This window comes from Meriones unguiculatus, chromosome 2 (genome assembly GCF_030254825.1).
Source record: "Meriones unguiculatus strain TT.TT164.6M chromosome 2, Bangor_MerUng_6.1, whole genome shotgun sequence".
Lineage (NCBI taxonomy): Eukaryota > Metazoa > Chordata > Mammalia > Rodentia > Muridae > Meriones > Meriones unguiculatus.
In genome coordinates this window covers 128,745,759-128,765,366 of record NC_083350.1, presented here as the reverse complement: position 1 = coordinate 128,765,366, position 19,608 = coordinate 128,745,759, and the positions used below count along the sequence as shown (strand labels likewise).

The 19,608-nt window shown below is 43.3% G+C and overlaps 1 protein-coding gene across 2 annotated transcripts in view; it reads left to right on the top strand.

The window, feature by feature from the left end:
* The first annotated feature begins 582 nt into the window (after positions 1-582).
* Irak3 (interleukin 1 receptor associated kinase 3) overlaps positions 583-19,608 on the top strand; it is a 62,555-nt gene continuing 43,529 nt past the window's right edge. For both annotated transcript variants that reach the window (XM_021627428.2, XM_021627422.2), the window contains exon 1: positions 583-836. In XM_021627428.2, coding sequence (XP_021483103.2) covers positions 704-836 — 133 coding nt within the window. In that variant the 5' untranslated portion in view covers positions 583-703. The remainder of the gene's footprint in view (positions 837-19,608) is intronic.

Sequence of the window (19,608 nt, the reverse complement as noted above, 5' to 3'; positions counted from 1 at the left end):
TTGAAGCCCTTTGAGGAAGGAAAAGGAGAGAGAGCGTGGTTAAGCCCAGTGGCAAAGTGGCAGGGGCTGCCTCCTGCTGCTAGGACGAGCAGTTTTTGCCCCGGTTTGGCCTGTTTGTTGCGGTTTTCTTTTACACCCATTCCTCCCCCACGTAAACACGTTTTCTTCCGTTTAAATGTATTTGGCGAAACGGGAGAGAAAAATATATTCCCCAATGAGTACGTACATCTTTCCTGACGGGTCAAAGAAACTTTAAAAGGTGCAAGAGAGACCTCAGATCCATCCTGGCCAGGAGGCCGCCCATCCCAGGGCGGCAGATGGGTGTCGGCTTTCCCGGATTCCAGCCCCGGTCTCCCGCCCTCATTCTCTTGGCGGGTCACTTGGGGTTCCGTCCCAAGCCCGAGGACTGACAGAACCGTTCAAAACAGAGGGACGGGGGTCGGGGGTTAGGGTTGGGGGACCCGGGGCTGGCGAGCAGAGTCGGGGCCAGGGCAGGGGCAGGCCAGGTCTCGCAGGAGCATCCCTTGGGAGCGGCCCCCCTCTGAGTCACGTGGGGCCCGCCCTGCTACGGCCCGGGGCGCGGCGTGTTGCAAGCTCCCTGCAGCCGTCCCGGAGCTGGGTTTCCGCGGTTGTGTAAGGCGGTGGCAGCGGCCACATCCCCCGCTTCGCCGCGTGGGGTCCGGGGCTCGGCTGGGGCTCGGCGATGGCAGGCCTGTGCGGGGACCGTGGCGCGCTGTCGGCGCACACGCTGCTCTTCGACCTGCCGCCCACGCTGCTGGGCGAGCTGTGCGGGATCCTGGACAGCTGCGATGGCCCGCTGGGCTGGCGTGGCCTGGGTGAGTGTGTCTCACATCTTCCTGTCCCTGACCTCCCAGTCGGGCGCTGCTCTATCAGGTCAGGGGATTGGGAAAGTCAGGGATGGAAAAAGCATCTGGTGCTGGTAAAAGATTGTCGCTGCACTGGGTTTTCGGTGCGCAAATAAATAGGCAAAACTATCTAATGCGAAGGATGTCTGCAAAATCCCTCCAGACTGTTTTAATAGTGAGACGTTTCTAGAGAATTAGAGTTGTCGCTCAGTTGCTCGGAGTGCTTACCTACGAAGCTGCAGGTTCGATTCTCTAGCTCCGATTCCTTAGCGTGGAATAAAGCCGACTGTAGCGGTGCCTGCCATTGAGAGGTAGGTAGCAGAATCAGATGTTCAAGGCCATCCTCGCCCATGTAGTTAGTTCCAGGACAACAAGAGAACCTGCCTCAAAAGCAAACAAAAAAAATAAATGTATATATTTACTTATTCATTTTAGAACGTTAGGGTGTCTATTCTTGGGTGTGTGTGTGTGTGTGTGTGTGTGTGTGTGTACGTCATGGAAGTACATACACTTCTACGGCATCCAGAAGACAACTTTGAGGAATCAGTCCTCTCCTTCCACCAAGGGAGAGACAGAAGTCAGATTGTCAGACATGCATAGCTTTCTACAGGGAAAACACTATGCTTTGCCCTGGGTGTGACTTCTTAATTAACTATGTCTTGCTTGTTTGCCAAATCCAGTGTAAGGAAATTGTCAAGAGAGACTCTTTATATTAATCTAGAAAGTTATCTTTAAAAATCCATTTTCTTCAGGCTTCTGTAAATTGAGCAACTGCATGTTGGAAGCAGTGATATAATAACAAAAAAACTTCAGACAAAAGTTCATGCTTTGTTGAGGACAAGTGTTCTCTTTGGGGTTAGATGATACTCCATGCAGTCACAGTTACTGTTAATTGAAAATAAACGTGAGTATTTTAGAACAGCTTTAACTGAAATAGTGATTTTTCTCCTACCAAGAATAGCAGCCCTATGAGCAGAACATTGTTTTGTGAATGATTAACAATACACCCACAATTTCTGAAGCTGTTAATAGTTTTGTAAAAATTGTTTTGGGGAGTGGGCTAGGAATAATTGTTCAGTAGTAGACTTTCTTAGCATGAGGAAAGTTCTTGGTTCCATCCCCAGTAACTAAATAATTTTTCCCATGATTTTAAACTATATTTTAAAAATATGATCCTTCGGCAAACATCTCAGAAAAGGATAGTTGAATTTGACTTCTGGAAAACAAAGCTATTTCCAGCCTACTTTTGAGAGATAAGATTACTCCCCTCCTCCAGCCATCAGATTTTTCCCTATTTAAGCTAGATCATGGTTTAGGCAATATTTGTGTCTATAGATTTCCTAGAATTACTGCAATTAAAAAAAAAGTATTTTTGGTCCAAGGCACAGGTACAGATGGGGCCAGAAAGAACACGGGAGCAGTCAACACTCAGGCCCTGGTCCCTGCTGCTTTTCAGGAAGCACAGCTCTGTTAACTGGCTTCTTCTCTCTCTCCTCCCTGTCTTTCTCCATGGCTCTAAACTCCAAATAGTTATGCTTTATAACTCCCTGCACTCACTTGTAAGTCAGTTGCCATCATAGTTGCAAGTGATTCTACAGATAAGGACACTGGGTTACAAATTGTTACATAACTTGCCCTTGTTCCTACAGTCAGAAGTAGCAAAGCCAGGACTTGAACTAGGGAAGTCTATCTAAGGCTCATCATGCCCTTAACCACACGCCACACTGTACACCTCCCCTTTCTGCCATACTCTTTTCTTGTGTATCTAACAGGCCCCTACAACTGTAGCATTTCTGTCTTGGGAAAAAATAAATTCAGCGCTGTTTACACACACAGCTCTATTTTGCTCTTAAAGAATTAAATGAAGATGATCAACATAAGTACAAGCCAGGTATATCTAGGCAGAAGAATGAGGTCTCTGCAAGTAGGTACACTTAGCTGAGACTTAAGGTGGGAAGATTTTAAATTGGGAGATAGAAATGGAGGCTTTGGGTTATGTCTGAGGGTATGCTGTTGGCAATGGAAAGGTAGCAGGCAGAGTAACCAGAATTGAGGCATCTCATGTGATTATTTAGGGGTATGTATTTGACTTTCTCCAGTTGGCGGAGCAAAAATTTAGGCAGATATTGGTTCCTAATCAAGTTTTGGCTGTGTAGGGCAGAGGGCCACAGGCTTCCTGGACTCACTGCCACGGGTAGTTTTGGAATGCTTACTGGAGATGGCAGGTTGGCTTCTTGGGCTTGAATTGATGCATGCTGTGGACCAAAGTTTTATCCCTCTGTGGAGAATGGACCTATGCCTTTGCATATTGATTCTCCTGGGGGAGGGTCTCCAATTTTTACTCCTGATGTCACTGCCCTGCAGGGAGTGGTGCTCTGGCCACCTCACATGCCTTGTTCTCCTCCTGGTCCATCGAGGAGATGCTAGGGGGATGCTAGGTTTTTGAGACGACAAGGGAAAATGATGAAGGACTGAACCATGAGGCTTTACTGAGCTCTGAGGGAGTAGCTGAGCAAATGCTTGGTATATAGGACACTGTGAGCTTGATCCTCTAGTACATGTGCATGTCAGTATGTGCACACACACACACACACACACACACACACACACACACGGGCTGTCCTTTTATGCACAGAGCACTTGAGAACCTGAAGATACAGAGGGCCCCCAATTTTATATGGGAAAAAAATATACTAGTGATAGGGGAAACTGTCCTAGACCGATCATGATTCCTGATGACAGTGGCTACTGGGCTATATTACCAAGGACAGTTCAGATACAGGCAGAGGTCTCATGGCTGCCTTTGGGATGGGTGAGTGTGTGGGAGATCTAGCTCACATGCTAGAATCATCCATGCAAGACTTGGAACACCCAGAGGCTTAGGTCTCCCCCCTGGAGCAGCTGATTCATATGCGTGGGCGGAAAGCCGAACCCACCTCTGTAAGCACAGTCTGCTTTGAGAACCATTGCATGGGCCAGATTCCTCCAACTGTTCAGTTAAGCTTTCTTAGCAAAGCCAGTGTAATTTTAAGGCAATACTTGGTTGACTGTGATGGCTGCTTGCTTTTCAGACATAATGACATCATAGTGGGCATACAGAACCTCTGGTTGAGCACTCATTTATGACACTGACGTAGACTGCTATTTGAAGTAAATCATTTGGTATCAGTTCACAACGGAAAAGCTCTCAACACTTGAGATATACTGGCGAAACTTGTGTTGCTATTGTGTTACAGCGTCTATGAAACAGACCGCTTCCATTCTCTTTCTCTTTTCAAATGAAATGAGGGGTTGGGGGATGTTTTAGTGGTTGAGAGTGCTCTTTCGTAGGACCCGGTTCTGTTCCTAGTACCTACGTCTGGCAGCTCATAACCACCTGCAACGACCTGAAGTCCCTTGTCTCTGTTCTCCTTGAGCACCTGCACTCATGTGTCCATACTCCCCAACACATAATTAAAATCATTTAAAAAGCAAACAAATTATGCAAATCACTAGTAATTTAAAATAAGTAAATCTAATAGCATAGTAATCGTGCATTTGAACATCCCAGTCAGAACAGGGATGCTAACAGCTGCCATTTAAAAATATTTGCTGTTGCCCGGCCCCGCACTTTACGTACACTGTTTCAGGTATCTGCTGTGAAACTGTAGACCCTGTTCCCGCTTTCATTTTGTTGACAGAACAATGGCCTGCTATGGAATTTAAGCTAGGGAGTTTAAGTTAACTTAACGAACGGCAGTCTAAGACTCTAATGAGACGGTCACACTTCTGAGCTTATCTTTTCTTCTCCTTGTATTTTCAAAAGTTTCACCTTTAAAAACCACTTTCTGTTTAGAGTGGGAGTGTAGAAGATGATCAAGAGCTCCCCGCTCTACCCTGCATGTAAGTTTTACCCGTGCAAGCTGGACCCGGAGTCTGCTCTCCTCAACATTTCACGTTCGCGCAAGGCATGTGTTACAGTGCTGACACCCAGCTACTCGACCGGAGTTTATATTTTAGTCGCACTTCCCTCATTTTTCCCCAGCCTCCCAAGGTCTCTGTTTTGGATTCCATCCAATCTCACACGCTGAGTTACCATGTCACGCTCAGTTCCACCCGCTCTCCATCTCCTTTGGACTGCGGCATCTCAGGCTTGGTTTTGATGACCCTGAAAGTTTTGAGGAGCACTTATTGCTCCTCAGTTGAGATTGATCTGACACATTTCTCGTTGTTAGAGTGAGGTTATGACTCTGGGGAAGAAAATCACAGAGGTAAAGGGCCATTTTTACCACAGCATAACAAATGCCCATGCTTTTGGTGTGAATTACCTGTTGACCTTTACCATGACTAAGCTAGTATCTGTTGGGTACCCATTGTCCTCTTTCCACAGTGTTCTCTTCAGAAGGAGGCACTGTGCGTAGCCTGTACTTCAGGAGCAGCCAATAAGCTTTCCCTCCATAAGAGAGAATCCAGCATCACACTGACCACTGTGTCATTTCTCCCATCTTACAAGGCTTTCTTTACACCTTACTTCAGCTCTAAGCTACCAACGATTCATCTCTTCTCCCCAAAAGGGCTTGAGCCTTCTCCATTTGGCTTTCACCCCTCCCTGGTCCTGTTGATATTCCTCTCTAGCATGGCTAAATGGAGAGTTCACTTCACAGCCTTCATCTTCTTTGACACAGTGGATTGTCCTTTCTCCACGAAGCACTCTGTACTTCTAGAACCGCATGCTACCCTTCCTTCCCTCCCTTAGTTACTGATGGCTCTTGATATCTTATGGTGCTTAGGGGCTTAATCCATGGCCTACTATACCTACTACCTACTAAATTCTATTCCGATCATACCAACTCCCAACTTTCTAGCCTGGGTCTTTGTTAAGTCAGCACCGCCCCTCTCTTATCTACTGGACAAATGTCTTCAAATTAACATTCCCAAAATGTCTCCTCTACTCCCCCAAAGTTTTCCCATTTCAATGAATAAGCAACCCTATCTTTCATTTACTTAGGCCAAAAGATTAATATTTTGTAACTTCTCAGTTCTTTTTCCCACCCACAAACCACATCCTATCTCTAAGCAAATGATATCTTGGACCTTGCCATTTGGATCTATCTAATAATATGACCACTTACCACAGCCACCGTCAACCAAACCAACACCAGAGTTTTACTTAGACCACGTCAGTCTCTTTGAAGTAAAGTTCCCTCACCCTTCTCAATCCCCTTTTCAAACAATGGGCCTCTTACACATGCAACTATTGCTGCTTCATTCGTAAGCCCCTGGTTGCTTCCCAGCTCCTCTCTCTTCTGTGTTGACTCTTTGTTTCTTGAACATTCAGGACAGTTGTCCTGAAAACAACCTGAATCATCCCTCTTCACCTACCCTGTGCTTGGGCTTAACCTGACTGCTCCTTTAGAACTGACACCTCAACCCCCATCACTCACTCCCTTCCATGGTAGTGCACACCTTTAATAGCATCAGGGAGCCAGAGGTAGGCGAATCTCTGTGAGTTTGAGGCTAGCCTGCTCTCCAGACAGGGCTACCGAGAGAAACCCTGTAAACTCACACAACTCTTCAGAAGAGTTCCTTTTCTCTCTTGTTTTACTTTCACCTATACAACTTCTCCTTTTCACCTCTTTCACATTTGTTATTGTTTAATGTCCATCTAAAAATAGGCTCCATATTAACGGTCATTTTTGACTGTCAACTTGATTGGATTGGGAAGCGCCTAGGGGTTAGTAGAGCCTCTGGGAGTGCCTGGGGGATGTTACCAGGGAGAGTGAACTATGAGAGAGGGGTCATCCTGGTGGGTACTTCCATCCCGTTGCCTGGACCTGGATGGAGTAAAGGCATGGGGGACTCACGCACACCTTCCCTCTTGCTCTACTTCTTGGCAGCCCTAAACTGAGCTGCTGGACTCCATCATACCCTACCACAGTGGTTCTCAACCTTCGGAACACTGCAGCTCTTTCATACAGTTCCTAGTGTTGTGGTGGCCCCCAACCATAAAATTATTTTCTTTGCCATTTCATAACTGTAATCTATGCTACTGTTGTGAATCATAATGTAAATATTTATGTTTTCCTCTGGTCTTAGGTGACCCCTGTAAAATGGTCCTTAGAACTCAATACCCTACTGTGGTAGCCTGAAATCGCTGAGCCTCTCTTTAGGTTCTTTCGCTTTGTCATAACATCACAGAATCCAACCAACACACCTCGTAGAGGCAATTGTTCAGGTGTTTGTTTGTTCGTGTTTTCCATTTGTCTTGTTTCATTCATACTGACTCTTAACATTTAAAACTCGCTGGAACGGAGCAGGCATTTTATGTTCTGAGTCAAGTAATGAGTCGATGGATCTTTTATAACATCCAAAATCGTAACAGGAGGGATAGCCAACAAAGACTGCATTAGAACAATAGTGCAATATCTTCTTGTGAAAATTTTCTCCAAGTTTAGAACAAACTTCTATAAATGCCCTGAGGAAGACCAGTGTGGGAAAGAGGTATGGGACAGCAGCACGGTCATTATCAGTGAATGATATTACACAGACTTTGTTGTAAGAAACCTGCTGTGTAGACTAGTTTGGCCTCAAACTCAGAGACCTACCTGCTTCTGCCTTCCCAGGGCTGACGTTAAAGGCATAGACCGTGATGCCTGGCTGAATTTACGTAGACTCTCAACTTCAGGCTGTTAGCATGACCTTCTCATGCTAACAGACAGGGGTGGCTGCCTTCAAGTCCTTGTGTGGGTCGAGGAAAACGTACAGCTGGAGGGACCATCTTTTTGTTGAGATCATGACAGGTATCCCCACCATCACTCTCGTTATAGCGAACAATCCTACCCAGGTATGTCTAGAAAAGTGTTATTTCTTACAAAGCTGACACACTTGGGGCATTAAACACACCTGGTAGGAGCAATGTATAGGTAACGTATACATTTGAACTTTGTTTTACTGTTTTGGGGTGTAAAGATATCGTTTATCATAAAGGACTTGATCTTATTGTTGATGAAACCAAACTCATTTCTTTGTGTGTTCTGTAAAAAAAAAAAAAACAACTGAAAAGAAGCCTCTTTGTTTTCCCACTCTATTACTAAAAACAAACAGCAAGAATATTGTCTTAACTTCCTAGGGCTTTGGCATGTGGTTGCATGCAAATACAGAGATTGCAAACTGGGGTATGTTGCGTTATTCTAAAAAGTCCCCTCTAGAGACATATTTGCATATGGACACAAGGTTTCTGTAACTGAATTCCCCAGTGGTTAACACTATCTAGACAATTCTGCCTAACCCAAACAGCCTGCAGGGACCACTGAACACCCAGTAGTATTGCTGTGGTCATTGTCGTCTTCAGGTGAAGGGATTTCTCAACTTCTCAGGCCACCTTTTTGATTTATATTGCGTCAAGGCAGCTCTCAATAAGATTTGCCTTCCAAAACAATGGTTTTCAACAACTGCAGCTCATTTCTTTTTCTTACTTTATCATTTAAATTTAGAATGTTCTTTAAAAACACAGTTGTTGGGAACTTTCCTCTTTGATTTATGAAGAAATAAAGTCCTATATTCTGAAAGAGAGAGGTATGAAAGTATTGAAGGAAACTAAGAATACGGAATGTAGTTAACACACCAAGAATCTGTGTTCCTGTTGCATCAACTTGGAGTTATTGTCTTATATTGTTATTCTTACAGAATTTTCTTTAAACAAATTATACATTTTATGGTTATGGATAATTAGTCCTTCTTTAGTGGTATTTCTATTCAAGATGCATTATCCTTAGGGAAAAGCTATTAAGGTTGCACCATGAATCACCAGTAAGAGGAGGAGAAAACATTTAATTTCTAGTCCTTGGGAGCCATCCGTGCATGCAGGCAGTAGTGATCCTAACAGCATTGCCGGTCTGTTCCTGAGCACTTCCACAGAAGCTTCCTGCCTAGCCTATCTTTCCTTACACTTTGCCCAGATCAGCGTTATGTAGCTAAAACTGCCAGTTCTCTTGATGCCTGTTGACTCCTTCCACAGCTGAACCTCAGAACCAGACTTAGGAAGGGCTACTTGACAGACGCTGTCTCGCAGGCCAATGGCAAGACGGGAGAGCACCCGGGTCATGTCCCCGCACTTCTAAAAGGGAAATCCAGCAGTTTAAAAAAAAAAAAAAGAGGAAGGAAAATGAGGAATGGAATATAGGAAAGGTGACATCTCTGGGCTTTGGAAAGTTAACTGTTTTTTTTTTTTTTTTAATTGTTCCTTTGCCGTTGTGAGAACTACGAGCAATAAAATAATGCTCAGTCCCTGTGTGTTGCCACCAGAGAGAGTGTCTGTAAAGCTGAAGCTACCAAGTTTGTGCTACTTTCTGGAAGTTTGAGGTCGGTCTCAGTGCCGGAGGGATGAAGTTTCAAGTTCTTGTGCCAGTACTCAGGGTTCCTGTCTGTCTATTTGGTAAATGTGTATTGAACATCAGTGCAAGGTGTGTGCCATAAAAAGTAAGAGAAACTTTCCTGGGCTGCTTCTCTGGAGCGTGAACCTACGTTTCCAGTGTTCCCTTCTCTTTGCTTGTGTTTCAAGGCTGGCTGAAGTCAGGACTTCCCCATCCCTTCCCTGACTGCAGTGGCTCAAAGGAGCAGCTGCCGCCCTGAAATCGTGCGCTTATGCCATATCTCACAGATTAAAAGTACAAGGAAACCGACCTTACATATTTAAAAAGTGCAAAACCTGCCAGGGGTTAAAGAAATAATATTATTAATTTGTGTGGAGCATTACACCCAATACTTTGAAGATAGTAATAATTAGAAAATTAACTTTCTAATAGAATAAAGAAGTTTCCCCTGACTGAAGGAAAACTCCCTGTGACACTGAGCACGATTTCCTAGGAATATTGTTCTTGAGAACAGGAAGTTTTCTAAAGAGGTAGTTGGCTTTGGTTTTTTTTGTTTTCTCTTTTTCAGTCTTAGGGACTTATCCCAGGGACTTGAGCATGGCAATTGGTCTACTGCTGACCAGATTCAAAAGTCTAAGGGGATTTTGAAATCAGTGCTCATTACAATTTTAAACGACTAAGAAAGTACAACCAAATTGTGTAAACATGTTAGGTAGGTAGCCTAAAAGGACATTTACACACAAGCAGTTTGAAATTATTCATAGTCCACGACCTCTTTGAAGTTGCCCTGTAGGTTAATGGCAGAGCCACCAGTAAACACTCATGTTCCTGTGTGAACCCAAGGGCACAGAGCCATGCTCTATTTTGACTGGAGACTTTTCTCCCTGGAAGGCAGGGACAGTCTATAGAGTTTACAGTTGATTTGTAGGGTTCTCTAATGGAAATTCCCCAGCATGCCTTGATTAATACCTCTTTAATAATTAACCCTGCTTAGAAATATTAACTGTTTTAAACTTAAGTGTCCTGAAACACCCTGTGTCCCTCCCTGGCGTCCCTATCTTTATTCAATGCTCTGCTCTTACTTGGTCCCTGCAGTTACTATGATAAGTTGCACAATAAAGACATGAACGAAGGATTAAATGACAGTCATTTGCTCTTCAGAGCTTGTGGAGAGAGCTAATAAAGTATTTAGGAAAAATGTACTTTAACCAGAAAGACAGATATGTTTGAGAAAGAGGTAAATCACTCATCAGTTTCTTTTTGTAAGATGACATTGTATTGCTTTACAGGTATGTCCTTCATATACTTTATATTTCATTTTTAGATTTTTTAAAATTTTTTTATTTAACTTTTATTAATTACACTTTATTCATTTTTTATCCCCCTATAAGCCCCTCCCTCCTCCCCCCTTTCTGCCCCTCCCCAAGTCCACTGATAGGGGAGGTCCTCCTCTCCTTCTTTCTGATCTTAGTCTATCAGTTCTCATCAGAAGTGGCTGCATTGTCAGGGTTCTAGGTTATCTCCATGAATAGTCCTTGGTTGGAGTATGAGTCTCTGGGAAGTTCCCTGTGTTCAAATTTTCTTGTTCTGTTGCTCTCCTTGTGGAGTTCCTGTCCTCTCCAGCTCTTACTATTTCCCACTTCTTACATGAAATTCCATTCACTCTGCCCGCCAGTTGGCCATCAAGCTCAGCATCTGCTTTGACAGTCTGCACGGCAGAGGCTTTCTGAAGCCCTCTGTGGCAGGTTCCTAGGTTGTTTCCTGTTTTCTTCTTCTTCTGATGTCCATCCTCTTTGCCTTTCAGGATGGGGATTGAACATTTTAGTTAGGGTCCTCTCTTTTGCTTAGTTTGTTTGGATGTACAGATTTTAGTGGGTTTATTCTATGTTGTATGTTTATATGAGTGAGTATATACTGTGTGTGTCTTTTTGCTTCTGGGACAACTCACTCAAGATGATCCTTTCCAGGTCCCACCATTTACCTGCAAATTTCATGATTTCCTTATTTTTCATTGCTGAGTAATACTCCATTGTATAGATGTACCACAGTTTCTGCATCCATTCTTCATTTGAGGGGCATCTGGGCTGTTTCCAGCTTCTGGCTATTACAAATAAAGCTGCTACAAACATGGGTGAGCAAATGTCCTTTTTGTGTACTTGAGCCTCTTTTGGATATATACCTAGGAGTGGTATGGATGGATCTTGAGGAAGCACTATTCCTAGTTGTCTGAGAAAGCGCCAGATTGATTTCCAGAGTGGTTGTACAAGTTTACATTCCCACCAGCAGTGGAGAAGGGTTCCCCTTTCTCCACAATCTCTCCAGCATGTGTTGTCACTTGAGTTTTTGATCTTGGCCATTCTGATGGGTGTAAGGTGAAATCTCAGGGTTGTTTTGATTTGCATTTCCCTAATGGCTAATGAGGTTGAGCATTTCTTTAAGTGCTTCTCTGCCATTCGGTATTCCTCTACAGAGAATTCTCTGTTTAGCTCTGTTCCCCACTTTTTAAGTGGATTATTTGGTTTGCTGCTTTTCAGCTTCTTTAGTTCTTTATGTGTACTTGATATGAGTCCTCTGTCAGATAAAGGGTTGGTGATGATTCTTTCCCAATCTGTAGTCAGTCATTTTGTTTTGATGATGGTGTCCTTTGCTTTGCAGAAGCTTTTCAGTTTCATGAGGTCCCATTTATTGATTGTTGCTCTTACAGCCTGTGCTGTTGGTGTTCTGTTCAGGAAGTTTTCTCCTGTACCAATGAGTTCTAGGGTATTCCCCATTTTTTTTCTAGCCGATTTAATGTGTCTGGTTTTATGTTGAGGTCTTTGATCCACTTGGACTTCAGTTTTGTGCAGGGTGATAAGTATGGATCTATTTTCATTTTTCTACATGTAGACATCCAGTTGGACCAGCACCATTTGTTGAAGATGCTATCTTTTTTCCATTGTATGGTTTTGGCATCTTTGTCAAATATCAGGTATCCATAAGTGTGTGGGTTTATTTCTGGGTCTTCTGTTCGGTTCCATTGATCCATCATTCTGTTTCTATGCCAATACCATGCAGTTTTTATAACTGTTGTTTCATAGTACAGCTTGAGATCAGGGATGCAGATACCTCCAGAAGATCTTTTATTGTAGAGGATTGTTTTAGCAATTCTGGGTTTCTTGTTCCATACAAAGTTGAGAATTTTTCTTTCCAGGTCTGTAAAGAATTGTGTTGGCAATTTGATGGGAATTGCATTAAATCTGTAGATTGCTTTTGGTAAGATGGCCATTTTTACTATATTAATCCTGCCAAGCCATGAGCATGGGAGATCTTTCCATCTTCTCATATCTTCTTCTAATTCTTTCTTCAGAGACTTGAAATTTTTTTCATACAAGTCTTTGACTTGCTTGGTTAGGGTTACACCAAGGTACTTTATGTCATTTGTGGCTATTGTGAAGGTGTTGTTTCTCTAATTTCTTTCTCAGCCCTTTTGTCTTTTGTATACAGGAGTGCTACTGATTTTTTTGAGTTAATTTTGTATCTGGCCACTTTACTGAAGGTGTTTATCAGCTGTAGGCGTTCCCTGGTAGAGTTTTTGGGGTCACTCATGTATACTACCATATCATCTGCAAATAGTGATAATTTGACTTCTTCCTTTCCAAACTGTATCCCCTTGATCTCCTTCAACTGTCTTATTGCTCTAGCAAGGACTTCCAACACTATGTTGAAGAGATATGGGAAGAGTGGGCAGCCTTGTCTTGTCCCTGATTTCAGTGGGATTGCTTTAAGTTTCTCTCTGTTCAGTTTGATGTTGGCTATAGGCTTGCTGTATATCACCTTGACTAAGTTTAGATATGTGTCTTGTATCCCTGATCTCTCCAATACTTCAAACATGAATGGATGTGGATTTTGTCAAATGCTTTTTCAGCATCTAGGGAGATTATCATGTGGTTTTTTTTCTTTCAGTTTGTTAATATGGTGGATCACATTGATGGATTTACATATATTGAACCACCCCTGCATACCTGGGATGAAGCCTACTTGGTTATAGTGGATAATATCTTTGATGTGTTCTTGTATTCGGCTTGCAAGTATTTTGTTAAGTATTTTTGCATCAATGTTCATAAGGGAGATTGGCCTGGAATTCTCTTTCTTTGTTGAGTCTTTGTGAGGTTTAGGTACCAAGGTGACTGTGGCTTCATAGAATGAGTTTGGTAATGTTCCTTCTGTTTCTATTTTGTGGAATAGTTTGAAGAGAATTGGAGTTAGCTCTTCTTTGAAGGTCTGGTAGAATTCTGCGCTGAAGCCATCTGGTCCTGGGCTTTTTTTGGATGGGAGACTTTTGATGACCGCTTCTATTTCTTTGGGGGATATAGGACTATTTAATTGATTTACCTGGTCCTGATTCAGCTTTGGTAAGTCAAATCGATCAAGAAAATTGTCCATTTCATTTAGATTTTCAAATTTTGTGGCATATAGACTTTTGAAGTAAGTCCTAATGATTGTTTAGATTTCCTCAGTGTCTGTAGTTATGTCCCCCTTTTCATTTCTGATTTTGTTGATTTGGGTGGTGTCTCTCTGCCTTTTAGTTAGCTTGGCTAAGGGTTTGTCAATCTTGTTGATTTTTCTCAAAGAACCAGCTCTTGGTTTCATTGATTCTTTGAATTGTTTTATTTGTTTCTAATTGATTGATTTCAGTCCTGAGTTTGATTATTTCCAGCCGTCTACTCCTTTTTGGTGTGTCTGCTTCTTCTTTTTCTAGGGTTTTTAAGTGAGCCATTAAGTTGCTTGAATGAGCTGTCTCGAATTTCTTCTTGAAGGCACTTAGTGCTATGAACTTTCCTCTTAGCACTGCTTTCATTGTGTCCCACAAGTTTGGGTATGTTGTGTCTTCATTTTCATTGAGTTCTAGGAAGACTTTAATTTCTTTCTTTATTTCTTCCCTGACCCAGCTGTCATTTAGTAACAAGTTGTTCAATTTCCATGTGTGTGTAGGCTTTTTGCTATTTCTGTTGTTGTTGAAGTCCAGCTTTATTCCATGGTGATCAGACAAGATACAAGGGATTATTTCAATCTTCTTGTATCTGTTGAGGCTTGCTTTGTGACCAGCTATGTGGTCTATTTTGGAGAAGGTTCCATGTGGTGCTGAGAAGAAGGTAAATTCTTTTGTGTTTGGGTGTAAAGTTCTGTAAATGTCTGTGAGGTCCATTTGATTCATGACCTCTGTCAGAGATATTGTTTCTTTGTTTAATTTCTGTTTTGTTGACCTGTCTTTTGTTGAGAATGGGGTGTTGAAGTCTCCCACTATTAATGTGTGGGGATCTATATGTGGTTTAAATTTTATCAATGTTTCTTTTACAAATGTGGGTGCTCTTGTATTTGGGGCATAGATGTTCAGGATTATGATGTCTTCCTGGTGGAATTTTCCCTTGATGAGTATGAAGTGTCCTTCCCCATCTCTTTTTATTAATTTTGGTTGAAAGCCTATTTTATCAGATATTAGGATGGCTATTCCTGCTTGTTTCTTGGGTCCATTTGCTTGGAAAGTCGTCTTCCAACCTTTTACCCTCAGGTAATGTCTATCTTTGTGTCTTACGTGTGTTTCTTGTATGCAACAGATTGCTGGGTTTTGTTTATGTATCCATTCTGTTAATCTGTGTCTTTTTACTGGAGAGTTGAGTCCATTGATATTGAGAGAGATTAATGATTAGTGGCTGTTAGATCCTTTGATTTTGATGTTGGCTGTGGTCATAAGGTTGTGTGCTTGGTTGCTTTTTGTTTTACTGTAGTAAGGTTAATTATTTCCTGTGTTTTACTGACAGAAGCTAATTTTCTTGGGTTGTATTTTCCCTTTCAGTGTCTTTTGTAATGCTGGATTTGTGTGTAGGTATTGTTGAAATTTGTTTTTGTCATTGAATATCTTGTTTTCTCCATCTATGAGGACTGAGAGTTTTACAGGGTATAGGAGCCTGGACTGACATCTGTGTTCTCTTAGGGTCTGCATGATATCCGTCCAGGCCCTTCTAGCTTTCATAGTCTCTGTTGAAAAGTCAGGTGTGAGTCTAATGGGTTTGCCATTATATGTTACTTGGCCTTTTTCCCTTGCAGCTTTTAGTATTTTTTTCTTTGTTCTGTATACTTACTGTTTTGATTATTATGTGGCGGGAGGATTTTCTTTTCTGGTCAAATTTGTTGGGTGTTCTGTAGGCCTCATGTATTCTTATTGGCTTCTCCTTTAACTTGGGGAAATTTTCTTCAATGATTTTGTTGAAAATATTTTCTGGGCCTTGGAGAAGGGAGTCTTCTTTTTCCTCTATACCTATTATTCTTAGGTTTTGTCTTTTCATATTGTCTTGGATTTCTTGGAAGGTCTGTGTCAGGAATTTTTTGGATTTAACATTTTCTTTGACAGATACATCGATTTCTTCCATTATATCTTCTACACCTGAGATTCTTTTTTCCATCTCTTGTAGTCTGTTGGTTATGCTTACCTCTGTAGTTCCTGTTTTCTTCCCTAAATTCTTCCTCTCCATTATTTCCTCCATTTGTGTTTTTTTTTTTTTAATTTTCCAGTTCTATCTTTAGATCTTGAGTTGTTTTGTTTACTTCCTTCACTTGTCTGATTGTATTTTCCTCTTTTTCTTTTAGTTCTTTCAACGTTGTTTCTTTCATTTCTTTCAGTGATTTAATTGTTTCTTCTCTGAAGGCTGCAAACTGTTTGGCTGCATCTTCCTGTATTTCTTCATGGATGGCCATAATCTGCTTGTCTTTAACTTCCTCCATTTCTTTACGGATAGCCATGATCTGTTTGGTTTTATCTTCCTCTAATTCTTTACGTATTTTATTTGTTTCCTCTATTATCCTCTTCATCAGCCTAGATGTAAGGTCATCTTCTTGGTTTTCTATTATGCTGCGTTGTCCAGGGCTGTTCGCCCTTGGATGGCTGGGTTCTGGAGATGCCACATTGCTCTGTCTTTTGTTGGTTGAGCTTTTATGCTGACCTCTACCCATTAGGCTGTTTTAGGTGTTGGCTGTTAGTTTCTGTGCTTCCTGGAGTCCTGAGGTAGGGAGAATCCCCTTGGCCGGAAGATGATTTTTCCTGAAGGAGTCCTCCTCTGCTTTTTGGTTATGGTCACTGTATGGCCAGTGTTTCTCAGGAATTGCCACTGTTCACCTCAGTTGTATAGCCTGGAGTAGTAGCTGTGGTCTTTGTTAGGCGGGGGGCGGGGGGCTCTCCTCTTACCCATAGAAGTTCTCAAGACAGCTGCCCCACTGCTGGGTTTCTCATTATAAATTTAGTGAGCTGCTGCTGCTGTTACAGTTTTCCAGGTACAGTCCTCTTGAAGAAGCTGCTGATTCCCTAGCTGTGGTGGGGTTTTCTCCCAACAGGGAAACTCAGTCTGCTATCCTGGGGCACACAGTTCTGTCCGGGAAAGTGAGAGGAGTGCCCAGCAAGTCTCTGGGCCAGAGGCTGAGTGCTCCGCTCTGGGCCTGGAGAATGTGCACCTAGGTTGAGTTGGCACCTGGGGGTGTCGCTCTGATCTGGAGACTGGTAACTGAGCGCTCCACTCTGGTCTGAAGGCTGGGTGCCTCAGTGGATCAGAAGCTGTGTGTCCTTGTCTAGGAGGTCGGTTGCGGGCACTGCTCTGGTCCGGACACTGTGGGTGCAGCCCTTTTGAAGGACCAGGGATTCCCACCATTTTGTCAGGCTAGCTAGGGATAACTGGTTAATCCTTGGCACAGTATCTGAGGGCTGCTGTAATGGCTCTCTGGCTTTTGTAGGTCTGAGGATGCAGCTGTGTGCCCCAGTGCCCTAGGGGTACTCAATGATGGCGGCTGAGCACAGTGCTCCTGCCTGCATTAGAAAGCTAGAGCCTAGAGTCTGCGTGAATCCAGAAAGTCTTTTGGTGCTGGGTGTCCTGAGTGTTAGACCTGATGATCCCCCTGCTGTGGGGTTTCCTCCTGCCAGGGACACCCAGTCTTTGCTTTGAGGACCACCGTTCTGTCTGGGGTGGCGAGTAGAACCCACAGGCACAGACGCCCACCTGTGGCTCCGCCTTTCTGGCCGTTGGGAGCCTGGGCGTCTGCCTAAACAGGGAAATTTTCCGGAGACCTTTTTGGGGTGGTGGTATCAGCTGAGTGCTCTGAGATCAGACCAGCCATTTCCTTCCCTGTGGGTTTGCACCTGACAGTGAAACTGAGTCTCTGGTGCCCTGGGCCCACAGTTCTATCTGAGGCAGCGAATTAGGCGGGCAGGCAGGGCTCTGTGCAGGCGCCTGGGTCCCCGGCTCTGGCTCCGGGCTGGCTCCTGAGGTGCCCGTGGAACCTGAGTCTTTTCCAGGGGATGTCTGGGTGACCTAAGGTCGGTCCCAATCGTTTCCTGCTCCGTGGGGTATCTCTCGACTGGAAAATCCAGTCTGTGATGTTGTGGGCCCACAGTTCAGTCTGGGACAGTGACCAGATCACACTGGCGTGTAGCTCTGGGCTGGAGGCCAAGTGCCTGCTGGAACCAGGGTCTCTTCCACGGTTTAGCCAGGTGAGTTAAAGCAAATTGAATCCCCCACCGTGGGGTAGCCTCTCACCTGGGAGACACAATCACTGTGTTTTATGGCCTTGAGTTCTGATTGTTGGTCACTGTGCCGATCCTGCTGTGCTGCTGCTCAGAATGAGAGTCCTTCCGGCGCCACCATCTTGCCCCGCCTCCATTTTTAAATTATTAATAATATGTACGTCAACATAAACTAGTAAATAGTCACATTGCATTACTTCGAGAAAGTAATGAAAACATAGTTGTGCATGTTTAAATATTGACTTTTTGGTTGTAGAGTTAGGGATCAGACCCAGGGCTTTTGCAAAATAGGCAAACACTACCACTGGCTTATATCCGCAACTCCTGATATAATTAAAAATTTTATTTGAGAATTTCATCATGCATATAATGTGTTTTCTTTTTATCAAATTCCTCCCGATTTTCTCCCTTCCAATTTCATCCCTATTTCCCAACCCCAATTCCCTCCCAACTTCACAGGATCTTATTTTATATCTCACCAAGCTCACTCATTGTTGCCAGCGTGTAGCTGGGTGAGGAAGGACCTTCTAGTGGTGGCTCCTGAGGGCTTCTGCACATGCTTCCCAGCATCCACCAGTTTCCCATACCTCCTCAACGGGTATAGGACTTTGCAAGTTCCTCCCCATCCATGTTGGGATTTGGTCTGGCTTCATCTTATGCAAGTCTTGCGCATACAGTCACAGGTGCTCTGAATTCCTATGTCCAACTGTCTTGTTGTGTCTGGAAAACACTGTTTCACTATAGCTCTCCACTATGTGTGGCTCTTGCAAGCTTTCCATACCCCACCCCCTTTGAGAAGATCCCTAAGGCTTGGGAGGAGGGGATGTGATATAATGTCTCACTTAGGACTGGGCAGATTCATGGTCACTTGTTCTCTGCATGTTGAGCCGTTGTGTGTCTCTGTGTTGTTAATCAGCACCTACTAGAAACACAGGCTTCTCTGGTGGGGGCTGAGAGATGCAATAAGTTAAGATAAGAACTTACAAGGAAATGCATTATAATGTGTATTTAGCAGAGCAATACCATTAGGTTCTTCCCTAGGGTCTATAGCTTGCCCACCCATGGAGTTCTTGGTTCTGAATGGTACCAGCAAGAATTCTGTCCTCAAATCCAATCAGAAAGTGGTTGTTTACTTCTGTAACATTGCTGTTACTCTTGGACCTGTGTGCCTATCTTGTCAGCCCATGCTTGCTACTGTAGTGTTCCCAGCTGGGCAAGACTGCTGTTTACCAGTCTGGTAGCATCCACAGCACCATCCAGCACTATGAAAGCCAGTCAGGTAATCACCAGCTTCAGTTTTCAATGTTCTGTGACTCAAGTATGTGATATTTCAGCAATATAGTCTTGCTATGAACTAACTTTTTTTTTTTTTTTTTGCAGGGGAGGTATGTTTTGAGACAGGATTTGTCTGTGTGGTCTTGACTATTCTGGACTCCATTTGTAGACCAGGCTAGCCTCAAATTCACAGAGCTCCACCTGCCCCTGCCTCCCAAGTGCTAGGATTACAGGTGTACACCCAAACACTTGGGATATAACTTTTAAAATGATATTTTTTTTATATTTACTTAGTTGAATTCTGGGTACAGAGCTACTGGATAGGAAGGGCCAACAATATATTAAAATAGTATTGCTGTCTCTTGCCAAGAGTTTTGCATTAAAGACCCTTTTTTTTTTTTCTGTAATGGCCATAAACCTAAAACATATATTTGGTATCTGTGTAGTTCTGACATCTTTGTTAGACACCATCCCTTTAAAAATACGTGAGGAGTGCAAGCGTTTTTGTGAGGCATGTTAACAACACTTCAGCTCAATGATGTCATCTGTTGTGTTGGAGACATTCTTTCCT